Consider the following 21,791-nt stretch of genomic DNA (forward strand, 5'->3'; position numbering starts at 1 on the left):
GATTCCTGATCCTCCCTAGCGTTCCATGGGGAATTCAATTAAAACCTTATGAAATTATAGTTAACTGTACTGGAAGCCAATTCTCAACTAACATACTTACACACGTTAGTCATACGGAATGGAAAATCCCAAAGTTAAAATGTTGAAAAGGAAAAGCACCAGAGTGTATAATTCACTTGCTTCCATCCTAGAGAACAGAAAGTAAACGCCACTTGAATCTAGTCCTCAAGGGACTATAGTAAGTGACGTTGAATTTCATAACAACAAAAGCGAATATTAATTTCTAACATTAAAGGAAAATGGTTTTCCGATGAAATATGTTAGACTACTAAACGCCTGATATAGAATAGAATAGAACCAATATTTCCAAACAAAGCACGAGGAATACAGTACACAACAAATTCCAACCAAGTGCAAAAACAACGCTACCAAGTAGACAAATTGATTGACGTCTTCGATGCTCTGCATATTAATGCAGATAAAAAAAATTGAACCCTTGATTTTGCTGATATTTATTTCCAGTTCGACTCTAAATCTAGCGTTATTTGGCCGAGGTCCACGATTTGGTGTACGAGGGAAAATGATATCGTCTATTGAAAACCCTCACGCCCTCCAAACAAGATAGCATCAAGGACTTTACCGATGCCGAGATAGTGTCGATGAAAGAATGCAGCCCTGTTGGACTCGGCTTTGGAGTTCAACTGCGTTTGAAATTTAACCTCAACGCAATAAGTGACTGGCTCCACTGCACGGCGTAGCCAGAAATAAAATTTTCATAACCTTAATGTGTGACCTACCCACTACCGTTGCGCCAACCAAGTTAATCGTTCGAGATAGTACCAGTCCAGCGTACGTCACAGATAGAAGAAGAATTCGAGTTTTCGAGCGACAGTGGGATCACTTTCCATGTGCTACTTCCATATAGCCACACACAAAGGACACTAGCACAAAACGGTCTCAATTTAACCTTGCTGTTGAAATAACTGCCTTTCCAGATTTCCGAATCAAAGAAACTGCTGGATGAGGAAGATACACCTACAGTGTTGCATAAGGTTTTTTTATTCAACCGGCCGTCAAACGGAAAGTACGCAAACAAGTGCAGGTCATCCAAAAAGCCCACCTGAAAGATTCTCAAATCATCTGAATTCATTGAATTGACTGCTTGAGTTACATTCCGAACAGATCTATATGATTCAGTTGATATCGGAAGCGAGCGTTCAACTCAAAATCATTAAAGGATTGCTTGCAAAGTAATAATCACTTCGCTGGTTTTATCAAGAGCAAAGGAAAGTCAATGAAGCTAAGCGGTTCAAACGTGAAAACAATAACCTTCTAAAGTAGGAATAGATACTAAACTATTGAATTATGGTATAAACCCGATTAGTAGAATCGGCACATTTTATTTCAATTGCAAAAAAAGGACAACAACTTTTACAGATGAAAAGCAATGCAATTTCGATAGAGTAATACTTTCTAATGTTGTTAGCATGAGGTATGACGGATACGGTTCGAAGCGGATATTTTTATAGAAATTCACCATAACTAAATTTTGGTTAGAAGATTCAGTCTAGTTTTCTTATTAATTATGCAATTCACAAAATCTAACGTGCATATTTATTATTCGAACACTTTTCAAAAAACATGGCTATTTGGAACTGAACCGCTTAGAATCCTAATCTGAATCATATCGCGAGTATGTGAAGCATAACGAAGTATAATCTAATGCCAAATTACAGAAATTAATTCACTACCGGCGCACCTGTAGAAGAAGTCAACACACTACATCAAGCGCGGCGTAAGCTCTGAACGTGTTAATTGAAAATATGACTCCAAAGACATTGAATTCAAATAAATAAAAACTAGATATATTGTTACTTCCCCGCAAAATTTGATTCGTAACTTTTTCCATATAAGATTACAGTTTTTCAGAAAGCAATTTCTGGACGTTTCCATATGTAGAAAATTTTCAGGTTTACTAATTTGTATGGGTAACTCAGAAAGTGACAAACATACTTCACAAAGTCAAAGATTTATAAAATTCTTACAAAACGAAGAGGAAACGGAATTAGGGTGTTATAGACAATTATGTATGTACAGTGAGCAAAATTGAAATCGGGACACCATCGTACGAAATGCTTCCTTATGCTTTTTGTACGATGGTGTCCGGGTTTCATTTTTGCACCCTGTATATAGATTCAAGTCCATATGTATAATCATTTGAACAAGACTTTGTTGTCGATTTTTCAGACACAGTAATAAGTTCCGTCGCAGTTTTCCTAACGTAACTGTAAAACCGGTGGACTACAGTCAAACGACAGTCAGACTATTCCGAAAAAAACTGGTTGAAAATGTGCCGAAAATAAAGTTGGGAAAGGCTCAGTTGACAATTACGAAAATACCCTATAGTTCCAATAGAAGAATTTCGAAGGGCAATTTACATTTGTCATGTGCAGAACACCGTCTACGGAAATGCTCCGTAGCGTGGAGAGGATCTTTTGGTTAGATAGTTTCTGAGAATGGCTCCTTGAAATAATTGACCCACTCTAGAACCGTCGCACTCCCTCCTCTTACAATCGATGTCAAAACTAACTGATTCAAAAAATATAAAGCGAGACCTTTGATACCCGACATGTGTATATTTGTTGGAAAATTGTTTGCACCCTCTTATTGGCTAGATGCATGCGTGGAGATTCGCAGTTCCAAACTTTATTATATGTCAATAGGTATACCCGTTTCTCCAAAAAGTGCGTGTGACAAACAACAGACAGACATACATGCAAGCCCAAAGTAATAGCCGATGACTTCGACGCAACAGAACAGAAGAATGGGGAAGCAAGAAGGCGTAAACTGTTGGAGACATTCCCGCACTTGAATATGCGAACTCTGGGGGAGTCAGCACATTTCAAAGTGGAGAATTGCAATCTATAGTGGACTTCACTTTTGTCAGTGATATCCTAATTAACGACTTGCGTTGGCGTGTCAGCAACGAGTACACACACCGCGATCATCAGGATGCCAACTTCCAAGCCTGACATAGTATAATATGAAGTCATTAAACAGAATAACGATGAGTTGGGTAATCACCAAATTTGATATAAAATGTTCAAGGAGATAATTCTAGAAGACACGTTATAATCGGGAAGCACACAAGAAAAACTTTCACGTGTCGTGGAAAAATTGCAGTGGGCATATGGGGGTCTGGTCTTTGCGTAAGTGAACTGAAAGCTATTCATCAACAGTTCAGGCAGGAAGAATTGTGAAGAAAAACAAAAGAAGGAAAGTACCACAATATGCTGCAGTTAAGTACTGATCCAAAGAGGTGGTTTTAGTGAGTAAGAATCTCACATAACTGCATGGCAGGATCCAACAGTAGTGAACGGATTTTAATAACATTTTGTTTTGCAGAAAACTTTAAACAAGTCGGAAAACCGGAAGCTTGACGCTTCAGGTATCAAAGGTTTTGTATATTTCTTTTATAAAGATATTTGAGTGTGAATTTGTCCCATTAGTATGTAACACTTGATATACGCATATATTATGTGAGAATATCCACTTTCGGGTGATATTGCCATTCAAAATCTTGAATTTCCAAGGAAGTGACAACTTTGACCTATTATAACTTTGTTAGTAATAGTGCGATTTGCACCAAGTTAGGTAGGATCAAGCTCTATATTATAGCCTACATTACTGCAATTTCGTGGTACTAGGATGAACTTAAGAGGGTTTTACACAAAACCTTAAAAGGCCGCGGTTTTATTCTGTTTGACGAATATTTATGACGTATGGAGAATTCCCTACTGATTAAACCATCGCCCCTATAGTTTTTTAGACGTTCCGTTTTCTAAAATACTTTCAATTTACAATAATATATTTATACAAGGTTTCAGCAAGATACTTTTTTCCTAGAAAAATAAAGCATTTGAAAAAGTTGAACCGGTCATGCCCCCTCATCACATATTCTCTATCACAGCTTGAAAATAGCAGTTGCCTATAGTCTCTTGGGAGATTTTACACTGATTTGAGTAATGTTGCACCATTTGCCGCCAAGACTACTCCTTTTTTGTACCACGCAAATCATAATGCAAATTTTCATTACAACACGATACTCACTTGCGTCCCTGATTCGGATCGCCTAGTAAATATATATTTTGATCCGTCATTCTTAATTTTTGGGCGGTCGTCACTGGATTACTTAAACCTTGCGCTCTCGCCGACGCTGATCCCATTTCATTTATAATTTCTGCCATTTTCGTAGCTGTATCCCTGTAAACGAGAAATTTATAATTAAATCGAAACCATAGAGAATAAATGTTCGAAAACTTACAATGCTAACCGCCTGTCTCCTCGAAACCCAACTGGCAAGAGATTTGAATTTACTTTAATTATCGATTGATTGAATATTGGATGCAAATCGAATCGAAATTCCATGACGAACGATTGCTTTTAGCACCGCCTCAGTAGTAGCTTTTGTACAGAAAATTAACGAATGGCAAATTTCTCTCCTCCTCCTGCCAGAAAAAAGATTGATAGTAAATATACACAATATAAATTGATTAAAGTATAGTTTAAAAGTAATTTAGATGGTCATTAAGTTTGAAAATTTCAAAAACGATCGACTTCAATCTAGTTTTGTTTCAGAATGCGAGAAAATATATTCATGGAAGTCAGATTTACAATGACATTCTGAGTGGTCTTTTAAATCTAGTATACAGGATTTTCAGCGATTGAATAAAAACAATCATAGATACTTCCACTTTGTCCATATCCCATTAGAGAAATTTCTTAAATGTCAAAGACCTCAACCTCTCGACCATGCTATTCTCTCCCAAAATCAACAGAAACTTTCCATAAACTCCCCTGAAACAATTTTCTGAACAAGACCGTAACGGCAAAACAAAACGTCTGCAAAGAATAGTCGATTAAGGAAAATCAACAGAGCGCAAATGACAAGATCATCGGTGTATGAATCAAAGTAGAAAGTAAGCGGGAGTAGTACGGAGTTACGAATGTTAATTACGTAGCCATTCTGGGAATGCACCTAATTAACTTACATCTCGGTGTGTCTAGTTACACAAGACGAGACTTAATGGAGCTCCCTACAGTTGTCGATCTTGTTGTTGATTTACTTTGTTTGGACATGGTTGGATTGCATCGCTGGCATTGAAATTACGAATCAGACTCGCGATTTTCACGGTTAAGTGACTTTTTTGGTCGACTTGGAATGATGTGTACACGTTTAACAACTTTATACAATAGTTATTTTGCAACTGGTCAATAGTTCTACATATGTGAGTAGAATGACAATAAATCATTTGGTAATGTATTTGCTACGAAGTTTTGAGATATAAATTTAATTAAATATGCGTAGAAATATTGGATTAACGTAACTTAGGAACTCTTTTCAAAACTCTCCCCCCAGCCCCCGGAAGTTTCAAAAAACACTTGAGAAAAAAATCATAGCTCGCTTCTGAGTCATTTCTGGAAGAGATGACCTAAAGGATCATATTTATATACCTTAGCGCGAGAATTCAGCTGAACAGGAATTCTAAAAACTTTCACAAGATATGCTTCAACTATTTTTATGGAGTGCATGAGGGAAGACGTTACTTCTCTAAAACTTTCGCGACTCAATTGCTGTCTTAATGTAAAACAAGAAAACTAACTCCGCTTAAGACGCCGAATATCTTCCAACATCAAGAGATCAACTGTTCTCTGTGAAAGGTCGATGAGTATAATTGGCATTCACTCCATAGTATTATAGAATCCGAAAAGTGGTCGAAATTTAATTGACATAGACCATCCAATGTTTTTGATGATGACAAATTCAAGGCGTAGGCAATAAAAAATTCGTGACCTGCTCAATGGAAAAAAAAGTCAGAAACCGCAAACTCGATGTTCAGGTTTTGCGTATTTTTATGTAAGGATATTTGGATGCACGAGTATTTTACTTGTAAGTCGTCCGCAGAATACCTACATATTAAATTATCCACTTTAGTGTAATACTGACATTCTATGATGAATCGGGTTTCAGTAAGTTAAGAGAAAAGTGACAACTTTGACCTACTAGAACTTTGTTAATAATAGTAGAATTTCTACTAAAATTATATAATCATGGACTATGCGATGATCTACTAGGATGAAATTAAAGGGGAATTCCAGTAAATTAACAAAATATGATACTATTACCAACTTTTTTTGAATAAATATTGGTATGCAGATATTTTAATGGATAGATATCATACAGGGCAGCATCATGGTTTTTTTCAGGTTTCTCAGTTGGCTGGTTTATGAAAATGAGCATTTAATTTAAATATGTGCCTACAGGGTTGCAGAGTAAAATGGGAGGTGCAATGAAAGATCCTATAAGAAAGCCAGGAAAAGAAAATAAGAGTCCCAAAAGTTTTGGTGAGCCAGAGGCAAACTTATCAGACGCTATCTCACCTCTCGAAGCAGCGTGTCTGAAAGCAGCTACGGGAGTTGTTGGCTCCGAATATATAATTTCAAAAATCTGACATGAATCTGAATTATAACGACCATTTTTCGATATACGTCGCCCTGGGAATAATGTGGCGCTATCTTGTCGAAAGTAGTAGACCGAAGTTTCTGGAAGAGAGAAAAACTAACTTCGACGTTGAGCAAGGAATTGAAGGTTGAAGCGCTAATAACAGAAACGCTAAGAGCCGGAGGAAATTTTGTTTGCGAAATTTAAGCACCACTCTCCGTTCCATAATAATACGCACTATGGAAGCCTCGTCTCCCCGCCAGGTAACGACGGTAACGTATCTTATCCAGTAGTGAACAACACGCGACCGCAAGCAACCATTTCTCCACAGAATAGTCTCGGGAGATGAGAAAAAGTACACTTACTTTCATATGAAACAAGAACCCCAAAGTGAAAGAGTTCTATGCCAAGAAGATTATGATCTCTGTTTGGTGAAGAACAAGAGTATCAGCGAGGAATGCTACCTCACCGGACAGGATTGTGTGAACCAAGCAGAAAGAGCTGATAGATCACTCTTCATAACAACTTACACAGCATAAACCTGCTAGATCAACTTGAATGAAAGGTTGCGCCATACTTTCCAAACCTTGCGCCGACGGATTATCATCTTTTCCGTTCTATGTCAGACGAAACCTCCGACAACGACCTTCTCTGACACCTAGCTTCATAATTCATAGCAAAGTGGCATCAATAAATTTTAATTTATGCTTTTTTTCAGTAGAAGTTTTTGATTGTTTCCATTATTCCAATGTTATACCTTCAACATACTATATTCTTTTAATGAAGTTTCTTTTCGTTAAGACGAAAACAAGGATAGCGAGAAAATCGCCCTCTAATGCGGGTTTCACCCATTTTCTATTCTACTTTCAATAAGAGCATAATGTGGTGTACAATTGAATTCCTGCAGCAATATTAATTTTTAGGATGCAAATTTCTCCTATCCTATCTCCTAGGATCGAAAATTACAACCGATAACAGCTATGATGATGAAATCCGCGCACGGTTGTTGGCAGCCAACAGAGCCTATTTCAGTTTACAAAAACTGTTTCGCTCGAAACATTTCACCAGAGGGTCAAAGCTCTTACTGTACAAGACAATAATCTTGCCAGTCATGTATTCGTCAGAGGCTTGGGTTCTTAGGAAGAAAAATTGCGAACTCTTAGCCGCGTTCGAGAGAAGAATCCTCCGAAGAATTTTTGGCCCCTTACATGAGGATGGACGATTCCGTAGCCTACATAACGACGAAATTTATGAGCGATACCACGACCGTCTGGTTGTGGATAAAATCCGACTCAACAGGCTGAGGTGGGCGGATCACTTATCCGCTTGGATGAGGATGATCCAGTCCGGAAAGTCTATAAAGGCAATATCTAGAAAAAGAATACGAGCCAGGCGCTGCCTGAGATGGAGTGATGCCGTAGGTCAGGACCCCACACAGCTTTTAAGGATATCGAATTGGTGGACCTCGGCGCAAAACCGGTATTGTCTGGAGTTCCTTATTAGGACAGGTCTAGACTGGATACCGGTTGTTGCGCCGTGGATGATGATGAAAATAGGACGAGTGGTGATTAACCACGGGACTAAATATAATGGAATCGGCAAAACAGATAAAAGACCTCTCCGAGCAGCTAAATTTTCCTAGAGCTTTCTTGTGTTTGAATTCATGAGGGTTTAGGGGGTATGAGGAACAATTTTCTTTTAATATTATTATTTTTTTCCTATTTTATTTTCAATTATATAATGCTGTGAAAAGTGATAAGCCTAGAACTGCCGGAGACAAAGATTAATGACGAGCCGGGATTTGAACTTAGCATAACGAGATTGAGAGGGTGACACTCAACATATCCGTCATTGCTAGTCATTTAACTATATTTTCAGCCTTCGAATCTAGTAGGTATGCCCACACTGTAAAAAAGCGGAGAAGTATTCCTTTACAATCTGAGGCGCAAATGATACAAATACTGCCACCACCAAGCGTCGAAGAAACAGTACGTGCAATTCATTAGATTAAAAATCATAAGTCACCATGAGCCGATAGAATTGCACCCGGGCTGATTAAATATAGAGGCAACCAATTACACTAAGCGATTCATCAACAGATGCTCAAAGTCTGGGACAGCGAGGCATTATCTATCCCATATATAACAAATCGGAATACCAGAAGCTGATGCTTCGTGTATAAAGATTTTGTGTTGATCTTATACGAGACATTCGTATATGGCTATGGCAATATGACTTCCTTCATATTTTTATCAAACTACAAGATATACGTACATATTACAGAGATAGAGATAGATAGAGGCAGCTTCAGTACTGAGGAAGAGAGTAAGCACCTCTCGAAATACGTATTTACTAACTACTAAAATATATTGTAGTAGGAGAAAGCTACCTAGTTTTATTTTTACAGAGAAAGATATAATGCTCACCGTAAATAAACAAACATTGTCAATTACTACTATTCATATTGAGCTAACTTTGTTGTGGTCCTGACGAATTGATATGTTATGATGACGTCATATTCGTTTTAAAATGCACGAAATTCACATAAAATGTAAAAGTTTCATCTTCTATAACTTTGCTAATAAAAGCTGGATATCCTTCAAACTTCCCAAAGCTATACTATATGTTATCCCTTATACCATAACAAGGATGACCTCAACGTGCGAAACCAGATGAAAGCAGCAAGATCACTCTTGAGACCATTCTAGATCAACAACGGCCTAACACAAAAGGGTGGCGTATCAAGGATAGGAAAATACAACCATGAGACCGTCGATAATTTCTCCTATCTAAGGTCGAAATTCACAAGCTATGAATGCGAAATCCCCGCACGGTTGTTGGCAGTAAATAAGAGCATATTTGAACTTACCAAAACTGTTCCGCTCGAAACGTCTCACCATGGGGTCAAGCTCATATTGTACAAAAGAATGATCTTGCCAGTCCTCATGTATTCCTCGGAGACAAGAACCCAAATTCAATAGCTTGCGGTGGAAAGGTCACTTAGTCCTTATAATTGAGGATGACCCAGCCCGGAAAGTCTATAAGGATCATATCGGAAAGAAGAAAAAGAAGACGTGGCACACACTGCACGAGATGGAGTGATGACGCCAGACAGCTTTTAGGAATATCGAATTGGTGGCTATCGAAAGGTGGATATCGAAATGTCTAGAGTTTCTTACTGAGACGGGATACCAGTCGTCGTTGACGATTAAAATGCATAGGCATCATGGGTATATTTCCATGCCAGGGACAAGATAACATGCTAATGTGAGAACGGTTTTCGGCGCAAACGCTGCTAGTTTACAACGAATGAAATATTGCTTCACATCTAGTGGGATCGCAGAGATCTTATTCACATCGAGCTATAAGCAATAGAGTAATATGCAGCATCTGGCTCATTTTCAAAAACTGTCAGATTTTCATCTTTATCGAATAGATTAAGTAAAACACCTAATTCCTAGCCTGAATTCTAATGCAATGATATCCCCAAAATAGAAGTGATCTCCCAAAAAAGCTTAACACACTTCATTACTTCTAAGAGTCTAATCCTTCGTCCCCCGTATTCCAAGTTAGAAGATTCATTGGCATGCTTTCATCCCCGCTTATACTTGAACCGAATTAAGCGTCACTGAAAATGTTGGAATAAGAAAAAACTAGATAACAGATCACACGGTACATTCAACTATTAAAGCTCTTGTTAATACAGACATCCAAATAAAGTAGGAATCCACAATTGATTTATTTCCGATAGCCAACATCACAGTTTCAATTATGCTATTTACGTGGAATCCAGTTAATTTAACTACGTAATAAGCAAATGGTTCAGAATGCTAACACAGCAAACGCTATTAAAGCACCGTTTGCAGCACGAACGCTACTTTAAGGTGAGTAATGAGTAAATGAGCCGATTCCATAGAAATATACTTTACATTTGCAATTGTCGGCTTGTGATTGAAGGTAGCGGAGCTAGCCAGACCAGACTAAATAACCTTTTGCGAGGTCGAATTCGAAACGGCTTATTAACAAATTGTTTGCACGTAACAATCACATTAAAACATAATCAAATGGGAAAGTTCTCTCCTACCGGTTCACAAAACTATGAAATGTGCCAATTGATAAATCAAACCTTCTGATTCCGTGTCCTGATTAAAAGTTAACGATGTACCGGGAAAATGTTGGCTTCACTGTAATTCAGAACTTTGCAATGTCTGTAATTACCAATCATTACCAAGTATTAGATAATTTGCAAATGAAAGCCGTCGTTGTGTCGATGAATTTATGCACATCCATTCATTTAATAGGAGGTGGGGAAACAAGCCTAATATTGATCAAACGGGCACGTGGAAGCTTATGCATTGATGGATTCGGCGATAAAGTCAGCTTTCTAGGCGAAATCAATAATATCCCACTGGAAAATAGAAACCCTTGAATAAATAAACAGAAGTAATACGTATGATACAGCAATAATGATAGCAAAGACTGGTGGAATATTTCGAATGGAGAGGTTGGTTATGATATACTATTTATAAACACTGATACTATATGCTCACACCACACTTCCGCTGTCTATCATTGATATTATTAATGCTTCGACACATGTATGCCAAGCACACTTAATGCAAATAAATATTTTCTGACCACTGAAATTTAAATGATGAGATAATTAAACTAACTGATTGCCTATGAAACCAAGTGTTCCAGACAACAGATACAGATGTCATTTGTACCAGGATTGCAATTCTTTGATACATTGTCAATACAAAATGCTTTCATATGTTCTTGTTTGACATTCAATAAAATAGGCGATAATTACTAGATAAAATTTCTGGTTGAAAATTCATTCCAAACGGCAAGATAAATTGCAATGCATAACAAGTTTTTGAAGAAATTGTTTCGGCTGGACCACACAGAAAAGATGCAAATGAAACAGCATCACACCTCAAGTATTCATTACCAGACAATAAGGGTTATTTTTTTCCGTATCGAAATATTACTGACGAATGAATTAGTGAATGAATGAACGAATTAAATTTATATTTATACTAGCTGACCCGGCGAACTTTGTTCCGCCTCAGAGGCAAAAAATTAGCAGATTTTTGATTTGGTTAAGTTAATTTTTTAAAATTATTAATCAAGTATTTCAATGAGTTTTTAATAGGTTGCACTCTTCAGTTAAGCACCTTGTGATACAGGACATTTTTTGTTTTATTATCAGGTGCAAGAACAAACAACGCACATGTCTTTTGACCCGCCACATATAATTGACCATGTGAAAAACATTGATTTTCTAGATTCAAATTTTCAAGGAGGCCTTGTGATTTGTTAATAGTCATAGCGAATGCAAGACAGATCGGAAACTGAAGTTTTTTTAACTCAAATGGCATATCGGTTGGGATCATCAAGATCCTCGGAATGAGAACTTCCTCATCTTCAAATTTTCCTTTGAGTATCGTCGCGTAAATCACATTGTTCATCAATTTACTTACCACTAAATGCGTACTATTGCAAAGTTTTGGTGGGTTTATGTTTCGAAGCATGATTACTACGTGATTCCTGGTGATCATATTCACGTTCCCGCGATTTAGCGCTGACATTCCTAACCTGACTAATAAACTACCGCACGATCAAAAGTAAAGCCCGATTATGTATCTCCTCATTCATCTCAAGATCGGGAACTGACACGAATTTGATGTGAAATATCTTCTGACATATTATCCTTGTAATTATGCCACAGGTTAGATGGGTTCTATGGAAAGCATGTCGAAATGATGGTAGCAAATAATGTACGCATGAAATGATGATAGCAAATAATGACTCGAAGATGCACTTGCAGCACGATATATTGGGAATATTGTACCATTAACGGTTCGTAGTGACTCAAACGACGTTGGCTCACGCACATTTGCCAGTAACAACCGCAAATAGAAGCATTCATCATTCTTTGGATCAACTGTATACATACGACCAAGAACATTAGTAGAACGCACATCCGGATAACCAAGAACCGTATTGCTTCGCTTTCGTCGTTGAAAATTCTTCGATGAAGCATTTCAAGTGTAATAACGTGGCATCTCCGAGTATAGCAAAGTTCCTGCAAACGGATCGCTTTGGCAGATCACAAAGAACTGGTCAATGTTGTCGCTGGAGGTGTTTCAGCACGTTGAACAACAGCCGTGAAATATACTCGTTGACCATTCTCCAGATGCACCGTCAAATGCACAACAGTAGGATGACGTTCGTGAATAGCAAATGCGAATATACGCCAAGTTATTTCATTCGCAATGTTTCGCATCCTTCTTGCATTATGGCTTTGTCGGGAAAGATTCAATCGTCTTGGTCGCGGCATTGTTAATGATTCAAAGAGAAAACAAATTACTGATGATATTATCAATTACGTTTAGTTATAATTTTTATAATTGTCAAATTTTTTACCATACTTAACCAAAGACAAAATTACGTTTTATTATTCCATGTCAGATGCGTTTTTGTTATACCACGTTTTATAGTGACTTGACAGAAACGCGGTCGTACGGGATAAAAAGTATCCTATGTCCGTCTCCTGGTTCTAAGCTACCTCTCCACCAATCTTCAGCCAAATCGCTCCAGCCGTTCTTGAGTTATAAATAGTGTAACTAATACCACTTTCACTATATATAATATAGATAGATGTGCCAATTACACCCTTCTCCAGTACCCTTTTAAACTACTTATATTAAGTCTGTCCGTTATTTACGTTTTTAATCATCACTGTAATCTTTTAATTATTAGTGAAATAAGAGACTGCTTTGTTAATGAAACTGGCCGGGACAAGCATGACAAAAAGTTTCTTGCCATTCAGAGGAAGATTCTAAACAAGTCGGGAAAACGGAAACTGGACGCCTCAGGTATGAAAGATGTTATGTATTTCTTTTATAAAGACATTTGGGTGTGCATTTGGCCCATTAGTACGGAGCACGTAATATTTACATATTTTATGTTATGTGAGAATATCCACATTCAGTCTTGAATTTGCAAAGAAGGGACAATTTCGACCCATTATAGCTTTGTTAGTAATAATTTGATTTCCATCAAACTTGGTAGGATCATGCTCTATGCTATATTCAATATTGTTGCAATTACTCAAAATTATAGTAATATACTATTATTAACTTTATTTGGACAGATATCAGTATGGAGGATATTTCGGAGCCTAGGCACCATATAGTGGCAGCCTGTTGATTTTTTTATCAGATTTTTCGGTTGGGTAGTTTCTGAGAATGGCTCCGTTAAAGAAATTATCAATTTGCCACCAAATTTGGTGTCAATCGCTACAGCCGTCTTCGAGAAAAATGAGTGTGATGGACAGACAGTAAACCGATTTTAATAAGGTTTTGCTTTACACATTCAGTCCATAGTGGTCCATTGTACTCTACTCCCCCGTCTAGCGAAATATCCCAGACACACGTTTATGTAACGCAGGATTTCCGCTAGTGGAAGTGATGCTACCCCCTGCAACTGGAGCTCATCAGCACCAAAGATCTGATGTCTAATACTTCCATAAGCGGGCATTCACATAAGAAATACTCCGTGAATTCCGTCCCCATTACAAGATGATTCCTATTCTGAACATACACCCAGCAAGTGAATGGTCGGTCAGAATGCCAAAAATACATCTGTAAGTCTGCCTGTTTTTCGACAGGATAAATTTTGCAGTATGTTTGTTTGGTTAGTCTCTGCCACATATCGTTATCGGAGGCTTGTGCCTAATTTTTCCTAGCAACACGGTCGCTCGCAGCTATATGAAATGCCCTTCACCACTCCCACGACATCCCAAGGCGCTCGCACTTCTCCTCTACTGTCCTGCACTAGCCTAAAAGGCCGTTGCAAAACCCACTTCTCGTTCTATTCGAACCCCGTTGCTTTTGAACTATCGATATAGAACACCTCAGTATATCCCGTAAAGCATTTTTCTGGGTCATCCAGTTTTCTCTAACTTCATATCTCCTACATACAGATAGATGCAACAGTTTACAACCCAAAAATTATAGTTCAAAGTTTTAAAGTGCGGCCCATTAAATACAACGGCGGAACGACAAACGTCGAGGAACGTTCACTGCTCGAACGTCATGAACCTCAGGATCTGATATACGTAAGGCCCACAGTGAACACTAGACCCACAATGACCACCAAGTAGGGTACGCATATGCATGTCAAAGCTGAGACAAGAAACAATGTGTGCAGAATGCCGATAGTGTTGTCCGATTGAACGCGAAAATTTTTAAGTGAGAGCCTCTCAAATTCTCTATAAGTTGCATGATTTTGTGCAGAACAACTTTATCAGCGATCCAGAGGGAGATAGTGCCGGTAGTGGCGAACGTATACTATTTGGACCTTTTTAATAAAATAACCGTCATCCTTTTCATCTACCATGAGAAAGACAAAAGTAGAAAGCAAACAGCAGCATAAACCAACGAATATGTGTCATCCTCAGCCGGACAAATGCCAATTTGAATAACATTCCCAAGAAAGCTTCGGGTGTTGAAAACCAGGTGCGACTTATTTGCAAAGAGCTTCGAAGCTTCCGTGAAAAGGTCACCGTATACCACCCGGAATATGTGGAGTTCGCTGTAGAGGATAAAATTGTTTTTCTTCAGCAAGGAAGACAAAAGTAGTGATGATTACGAACTGTAGGTAAAATATTATCAAAGCAAGTGTCGGTTGATAACAACTAGAAGTGGAATCTAAATTCGGTAATGAGCAGTGTAAATGCGAAAGCATTTGTTTGGCTAACTCGAAACTTTAAAAGGATGGCGTGAATATAAAGATTATTTTTTATCTTTCATAGCCTACAGTATGATATAGAAAGAAGCCAATGCAATTAAAAGAATGTTGATCTGCGTCCAGTGTATTTAACAATCACAAGGAAGCTTAGTGATTAATACATAACTCGAACACTTGTGAAGTATGCCAGTATTATAAAAGCCAGCCAGTACCAGCAGTAAAACTCGACTATTCTATTTTCTATTTTAGGAAATTTCGCTGAATCACGTACAAATCTACGCTCACAGAGGTGTCTAGCTAAAAAGCAAACATTTAATTCGTATCTATTATCACTTATAAAGATACCTTCCGTGCCACCGCTAATGACTAATTTATTTTATTGATTCTTGTCGAAGGTGTGCAGACCCACAATCTACAACGTCACTCAAGGCCGAAGCAACAGGTCTGGATGTGCATTATAAATAAGAAACGAATCACGTGAGTAATTCAGTAAGGTATGGGAACCTGAATGCGAATCTACAAGAGCCATTCAACGACAGCGTAGTAATTTCAAACCCGGATCAAATAAAGAAATACAACTGTCCACCGTCCATACCATATTAGGCTCTGTGAGACTTTGAAGAACTTTTAATGAAATTGTAGCTCAGGTAATGAAAACGTACTGTCGGTGCCGTGTAGTTCAGACCAAAGTTTATTCAAAGAAATGTACTTATTATATGTTAAAGAATTTATGGTAGAATGAAGCGCGTGGCGCCACAATTCCATGGTAAATTTTAATTTCTTTCACCATCGGAAGAAGGAAGGGAGTAAATACAAGTTTAATATTCCCAAGGTCTTTTAAATAAGTCAGAAACATATTCCGTAAAAATAAGCACAGACAACATTAATCAGAAATCAATAAGAACAAACTCATATTTTATTAAGATTCCCTTGTGGCAGAAATAACACTTCTGCCGTTTCCCTAAAGCAATTGGGGAATGAACTTTCATAAATTTCACGGTTTTTGGCTTTTATCCATCTTTGACGTCGTAAATTGTCGAACCGCAGGCTATTCTACAATAGCATGCTTTCCAAGAGTTTTCTGAATCCTGGTAAACGCTATATGTAAAATGAGGATATCGTTGTGTTGTAAAATCAATGCACCAAAGAAAATGTTTTCAAGTGAAAAATAGTGTACGAGAGTCTGGTAGAAAGTGGAAAATACAATAAAGTTTCAACATATACATATAAGTTGACGTAGGATTGTGGGGGTTATGAGCAAGGAAAACTCAAAGAATATAGAAATAGCCTTTAGCAAAATGGACTGAAAGAAAGCCGAAACGCTTATGTGATGCACATTTCAGTCTAATATCAACTATGTATGTGCAAAGCCATATCAAATTTTTAATAACTTTAGATGGTAACTGCATTTTGCCCTTAATACATCATCCCCTACACATCCGTTTGCTCCAAAGGAAATATATTCACATAAAACGTGAAGCTAGGCCTGTTCAGATTGATGGTTTTATGAGTCCCGCGGTTTTCTTCCATACAAATTAGAAAGCAATTCTCTAAAGCGGTCCTTTATAATGAGTTTGCATTTTTCATAGCCGCAAATACTCGCATATAATATATATGTAGTACAACTTGTATATGTCGCTAGTCTTTTCCGTTGAAATAGATAAACTTTCAATGCGACCGAAGTGTTGGGATGTCCTTCAAAAATGTTTGTGCTTTATTATCAAAACAAAATCACTTGCTGGCAGAACCAAATACTCTATTGAAACTTTATGAAGTATCATTAGGAAAGTGCAGAATGGGTTATAAAGAGCCCTTGCACTTATGAAGTATAACAGTTTCCAAGCTTAAAGGTTATATCCAATTTCAAAAGCTTTCCATAGATAGTACATATGATAGTAATATCTAGCATTCTCGTAGGTGTAAGAGGCATTTGAAATAGAAATTACTCGAATATGTTTTCAAGACAAAAGGATAGCTATATAAAGAAGATAATTTGGATGACATAATCAAACTACTACAGTTGATTTTAGAAAGGCATGTGAGACTTAGATTTTATGTCTTAACCAAATTGAGTTTTACTTAATTTTCCCGAAAATATGGTAATATACTATTATTAACTTAATTTAAACAGATATCGATATGGAGAGTATTTTGAGGCCTGGGCACCATATACAGACAGCTTCATGATTTTTTCAGATTTTTCGGTTGGGTAGTTTCGGAGAATGTGTCCGTTAAAGAAATCATCGCTTTCTACCACTCCCCACCTTTCTAACAAATTTCAAAACTAAGAGCGGTTTCAAAAAGTACTAATTAAGACCTTTCATTTGATACCCCACATGGCTATATTTGATGAAAAAAATGTTTACACCCTCCTTTTAAATGTATGGAGACCCGCCTAAATCTCAACGTAGGAGGGGGTCCGCAGGTCCCACCTTCTCACCAAATTTCGTGTCAATCGGTACAGCCGTTTCTGACAAAAGTGTCTGTGGCAGACAGACAGACATTGAACCAATTTTGTTTTGCAAGCAAAACCTTAAAAAGTGTCAATCGGAAAATTGCACTATAAGGAGAAATATACAATTATAAATGTCCGGAAAATCACTTTTTTTATTTTTTTAATCGATAGTATTATACTTGAAGAATATTTCCCAAAAATTTCAAAGTGAAATTCGAAAAGTTGTAAAAGTGACAATCCTGTGAACACAATCCCTCGAGATGGTCTTTTTCATTTTAAAGAAATTTTCTAACCGCATGTGACATAAAAAAATTTAGTAGGTACATCAAAATATCCAGTGCCAGAACAATTAGTCCAGCAGGTTAAACTGCTCTACCACCATCCATAGAAAAAGTTCGAGAAGAAGCAGGTGTATCAAAACCGCTGCGTTTCTCTGTCGGTGGCTATCGAGGTGTTTTCATGGTGTTCATATCCCAATAATTGGCACTACCGAACCAACGACCTACTGGATAAGGATTTGAGAGCCTCTCGACTTCACCCGGACCAAGGCCACGACCGAGAAAAATGACGAAAGACCCGCTAATAAAGAGGACAAAGGCTAAAGAAGAAGAAGTTACGAACTTGCACATCTCAGGAAGTTCACAGAGAAAAGATCAAACCTCAAAATCCATCCTGAAAACTTAATCTTCTGTGGGCGTGTTATTTTAGTTTTCAATTTAATCGACATTATCATCATAACGTCTGAAAAATTACAAACTCTCCTGTTAGAACAATCATTTTCGAACAGATAAATTTCAGAAATCAACTGCAGTTATAGATGTACTGAGAATCGTAAATTAATATATTCCACGACTCCTCATCCTCCACATATTTAACTTGGGTTTCCCACGCACTCACTTATCAACGCACCACGAAAATGACATCATGCGTTCTATGCTGAATAGTTTTAGTTGAACTCTATCCAATATATTAATCTGGAGTCTTCAAACGATTTGGCCTAAGCACAAAAGAAAACAAAGGAATTCAATGAGCAATCTCCCCTAAATAAACCAAGAAACGCGAAGTTCGTGGCGTCATCTTAAATAATATTAGCAAAATTTATTACAAAGTCGAAATATATGACTAACCCACAAATCATTCCACCACAACCCATTACTCCCAACAGTTACTTCATTGCTAAGGTCAAATTATCGACTCATGAGTGTGTACACTCGACTGAGTACTCCAAGTAAATTGAAATTGAACCCCTTGAAGAACAAAACTCTGTGAACAATAAAATATTTGTTGAAGCTGACCAGCCAGTCGTTGATAACAAGTATAATATTACTTAACACAGGCAAAGCTCTTATCTACCTGATAGTACCATAACAAGTTAAAAGATAACTTCTGATGTGTTTACGGCTCAGAGGCTTGATTGCTGACATACCGCTCGATGGATTATCTTCGTGAATAATAAATTCTTCCATAATACGAGTAATAAAGTCAAAGCTCTCAATGTGGCACATACTCAGCTACTCCATATATGGGTCCCTCAATCATAAAGTTGAGAAGAGGTTATTGTGCCAACTACTTCTTTGAGGTGAGCGACTTTTAAACAGAATGACATCTTTCAGCATTTTAATTAAGTGGGGAGCATGAGTGTTTTTCAGAAATCAATTCAGTTCGACCACAAATGAATTTTCTGAATAAAGAGCTCTTTTATCTCGAACAATGCTGATGTCACCAAGATTGTGCCAGTCGACAATAATGGAATATTGGATTAACGGGAGAATCGATATCGATTGAGTTTTGCCCATAATTGAATCTCATTTCAGATGACCCATCCAAATAAACCTGTTAGAACGAATGTACGTGTTTTTAGGTAATTAAGTTAGTCCAATGCATGACTAATGGAGAGTGAAATTCAAGTGTAATAAAAAACTGCAAGAAAAATTTCAATGTTATAATGCAGAAGGCCTTTTCCACTTTCATCGGGTTCAAAATGCATTTCCCAAATTTCCGTATGAATGAACGTACATTCTCTTAAATATTCATGAATAAAAACGGAAATAACACTGTTGGCGGAATAACAAAATGGAAGAGAAGAAAGAAGAAACTTAAAACTGGGCCAATAAAATTATCTACCATGTTAGACTTCTCTATTGAATAGTTTCTTTGTTTTCATCCAATTTCCATTGCTTAACTTGCTTCTTCGTACAACGTTAAAATAAAAACGCATTATGCCCGTCGCTGGCGAAATCTTTTCAGAGCACCGATTTAATCAGAGGCAAGTCCACCGAGTCGTTAAAATGCACTAGAACGATTCTGTTATAATAGGTCATGTTTGCTGCTGTGTGACTTGGAAGCCAATACAATGCCGCAAACGAGAAGTGAAAAACGTTAGAAGGAGGCGGCATTCACCGTGCTCTAAGCTAAGTACACACTTCATCACAGAGAAGTTCATATTCATATGACCTGAAACTGGATCACAAATTGATTGATTGATCAATATGCTCGCCGCTTCCCAAGCAATTTCTGAAGCTACCCCTGAATAGTTCCATTACTAAACGTTAGGCATTTGTTCATACAATATTTGGTCTACGAAGCGAAAGAGTTTTGGTAGGTCAACATTGAATGAAACTTCACTCGTTTCTTAATGGCTTCTTAATGGATGACTACAAAAATAGAAACTTTAATGAGAAAGTGAAGCAGAGTTTACAGTAGAAAAGAAACTTGTAAGGACACATGACGCCCTACTTTATACACACATATGGTAGAATGCATTTGTGATAGAAAAAACATGATTTGAGAGTCTAACTAAGAGAGATTGCTAAGAGATCATACAATACAATCATACTATTACCGACAATATGAAAGGATTATTGGGAGAGCCGGGGTTAGGATGAATCCAATGGAAAAGTATTCCACCATAAATGTTTGGAAATATGTACGTTCAACTTTCATCATCATCAACGGCGCAACAACCGGGATCCGGTCTAGGCCTGCCTTAATAAGGAACTCCAGACATCCCGGTTTTGCGCCGAGGTCCACCAATTCGATATCCCTAAAAGCTGTCTGGCGTCCTGACCTACGCCATCGGTCCATCTCAGGCAGGGTTTGGCTCGTCTTCTTTTTCGCCCATGGATATTGCCCTTATAGACTTTCCGGGTGGGATCCTCCTCATCCATACGGATTAAGTGACTCGCCCACCGTAACCTATTGAGCCGGATTTTAGCCACAACCTGACGGTCATGGTATCGCTCATAGATTTCGTCGTTTTCTAGGTTACGAAATCGTCCATCCTCATGTAGGGGGCCAACAATTCTTCAGAGGATTCTTCTCTCGAACGCGGCCAAGAGTTCTTCTGGCTAAGAACCCAAGTCTCCGAGGAATAGATGAGGACTGGCAAGTTCATTGTTTTTTACAGTAAGAGCTTTGACTCTATGGTGAGACGTTTCGAGCGGAACAGTTTTTGTAAGCTGAAATAGGCTCTTTTGGCTGACAACAACCGTGCGCGGATTTCATCATCGTAGCTGTTATCGGTTGTGATTTTCGACCCTAGATAGGAGATATTATCAACAATCTCAAAGTTGCAGTCTCCTATCTTTATTCTTCCCGTTTGACCAGTGCGATTTGATGTTGTTGGTTGGTTAATTTTTGGTGCTGACGTTGCCACCATATATTTTGTCTTGCCTTTATTGATGTGCAGCCGAAGATCTCGCGCCGCCTGCTCGATCTAGATGAAAGCAGTTTGTACAGTTTAATGGATATGGTAATTGGGCAGGTGAAACTATTTCGGCGTCAAAAGACATATACATAGTTATTTCTTAACGCGGGGAGTCTATTCAAAAAGATCAAAGAAGAAGGAGGCTGATGATTAATCAAATTACGTGTGAGTGGCTATGTCGGTTGGCTGGACAACTATAAAATCACGCATGGAATAAAATACAGAAGTGGTGATTGAACATCGAAATTAAACAGTTTTAAACTGAATTTTCCCGGCACAATTTTTTCGTGTACAAACATGCAGGGTGTGTGTATAATCTTCAATATAAGTTTCGAAGAATGCTACTTTCCTTATCTTTGAAATCACTA

General features: G+C 37.7%; 1 protein-coding gene and 1 long non-coding RNA gene across 8 annotated transcripts in view; one reads left to right on the top strand and one right to left on the bottom strand.

The window, feature by feature from the left end:
• LOC119648679 (alpha-tubulin N-acetyltransferase) overlaps positions 1–21,791 on the bottom strand; it is a 69,836-nt gene that overhangs the window by 42,142 nt on the left and 5,903 nt on the right. For all 6 annotated transcript variants that reach the window (XM_038050474.1, XM_038050477.1, XM_038050476.1 and 3 more), the window contains exons 2-3: positions 4,325–4,508; positions 4,111–4,263 (exon numbers count right to left, since the gene is read on the bottom strand). In XM_038050474.1, the coding sequence (XP_037906402.1) occupies positions 4,111–4,263; positions 4,325–4,428 (257 nt within the window). In that variant the 5' untranslated portion in view covers positions 4,429–4,508. The remainder of the gene's footprint in view (positions 1–4,110; positions 4,264–4,324; positions 4,509–21,791) is intronic.
• On the top strand, positions 14,737–16,089 carry LOC119648680. Of its 2 annotated transcripts, XR_005249053.1 has the most exons (3): positions 14,737–15,231; positions 15,327–15,443; positions 15,512–16,089. It is a non-coding gene; the product is annotated as an uncharacterized LOC119648680 (long non-coding RNA). The 2 variants fall into 2 exon arrangements; XR_005249052.1 differs by having other exon boundaries at positions 15,327–16,089.

This window comes from Hermetia illucens, chromosome 2 (assembly GCF_905115235.1).
Source record: "Hermetia illucens chromosome 2, iHerIll2.2.curated.20191125, whole genome shotgun sequence".
NCBI lineage: Eukaryota > Metazoa > Arthropoda > Insecta > Diptera > Stratiomyidae > Hermetia > Hermetia illucens.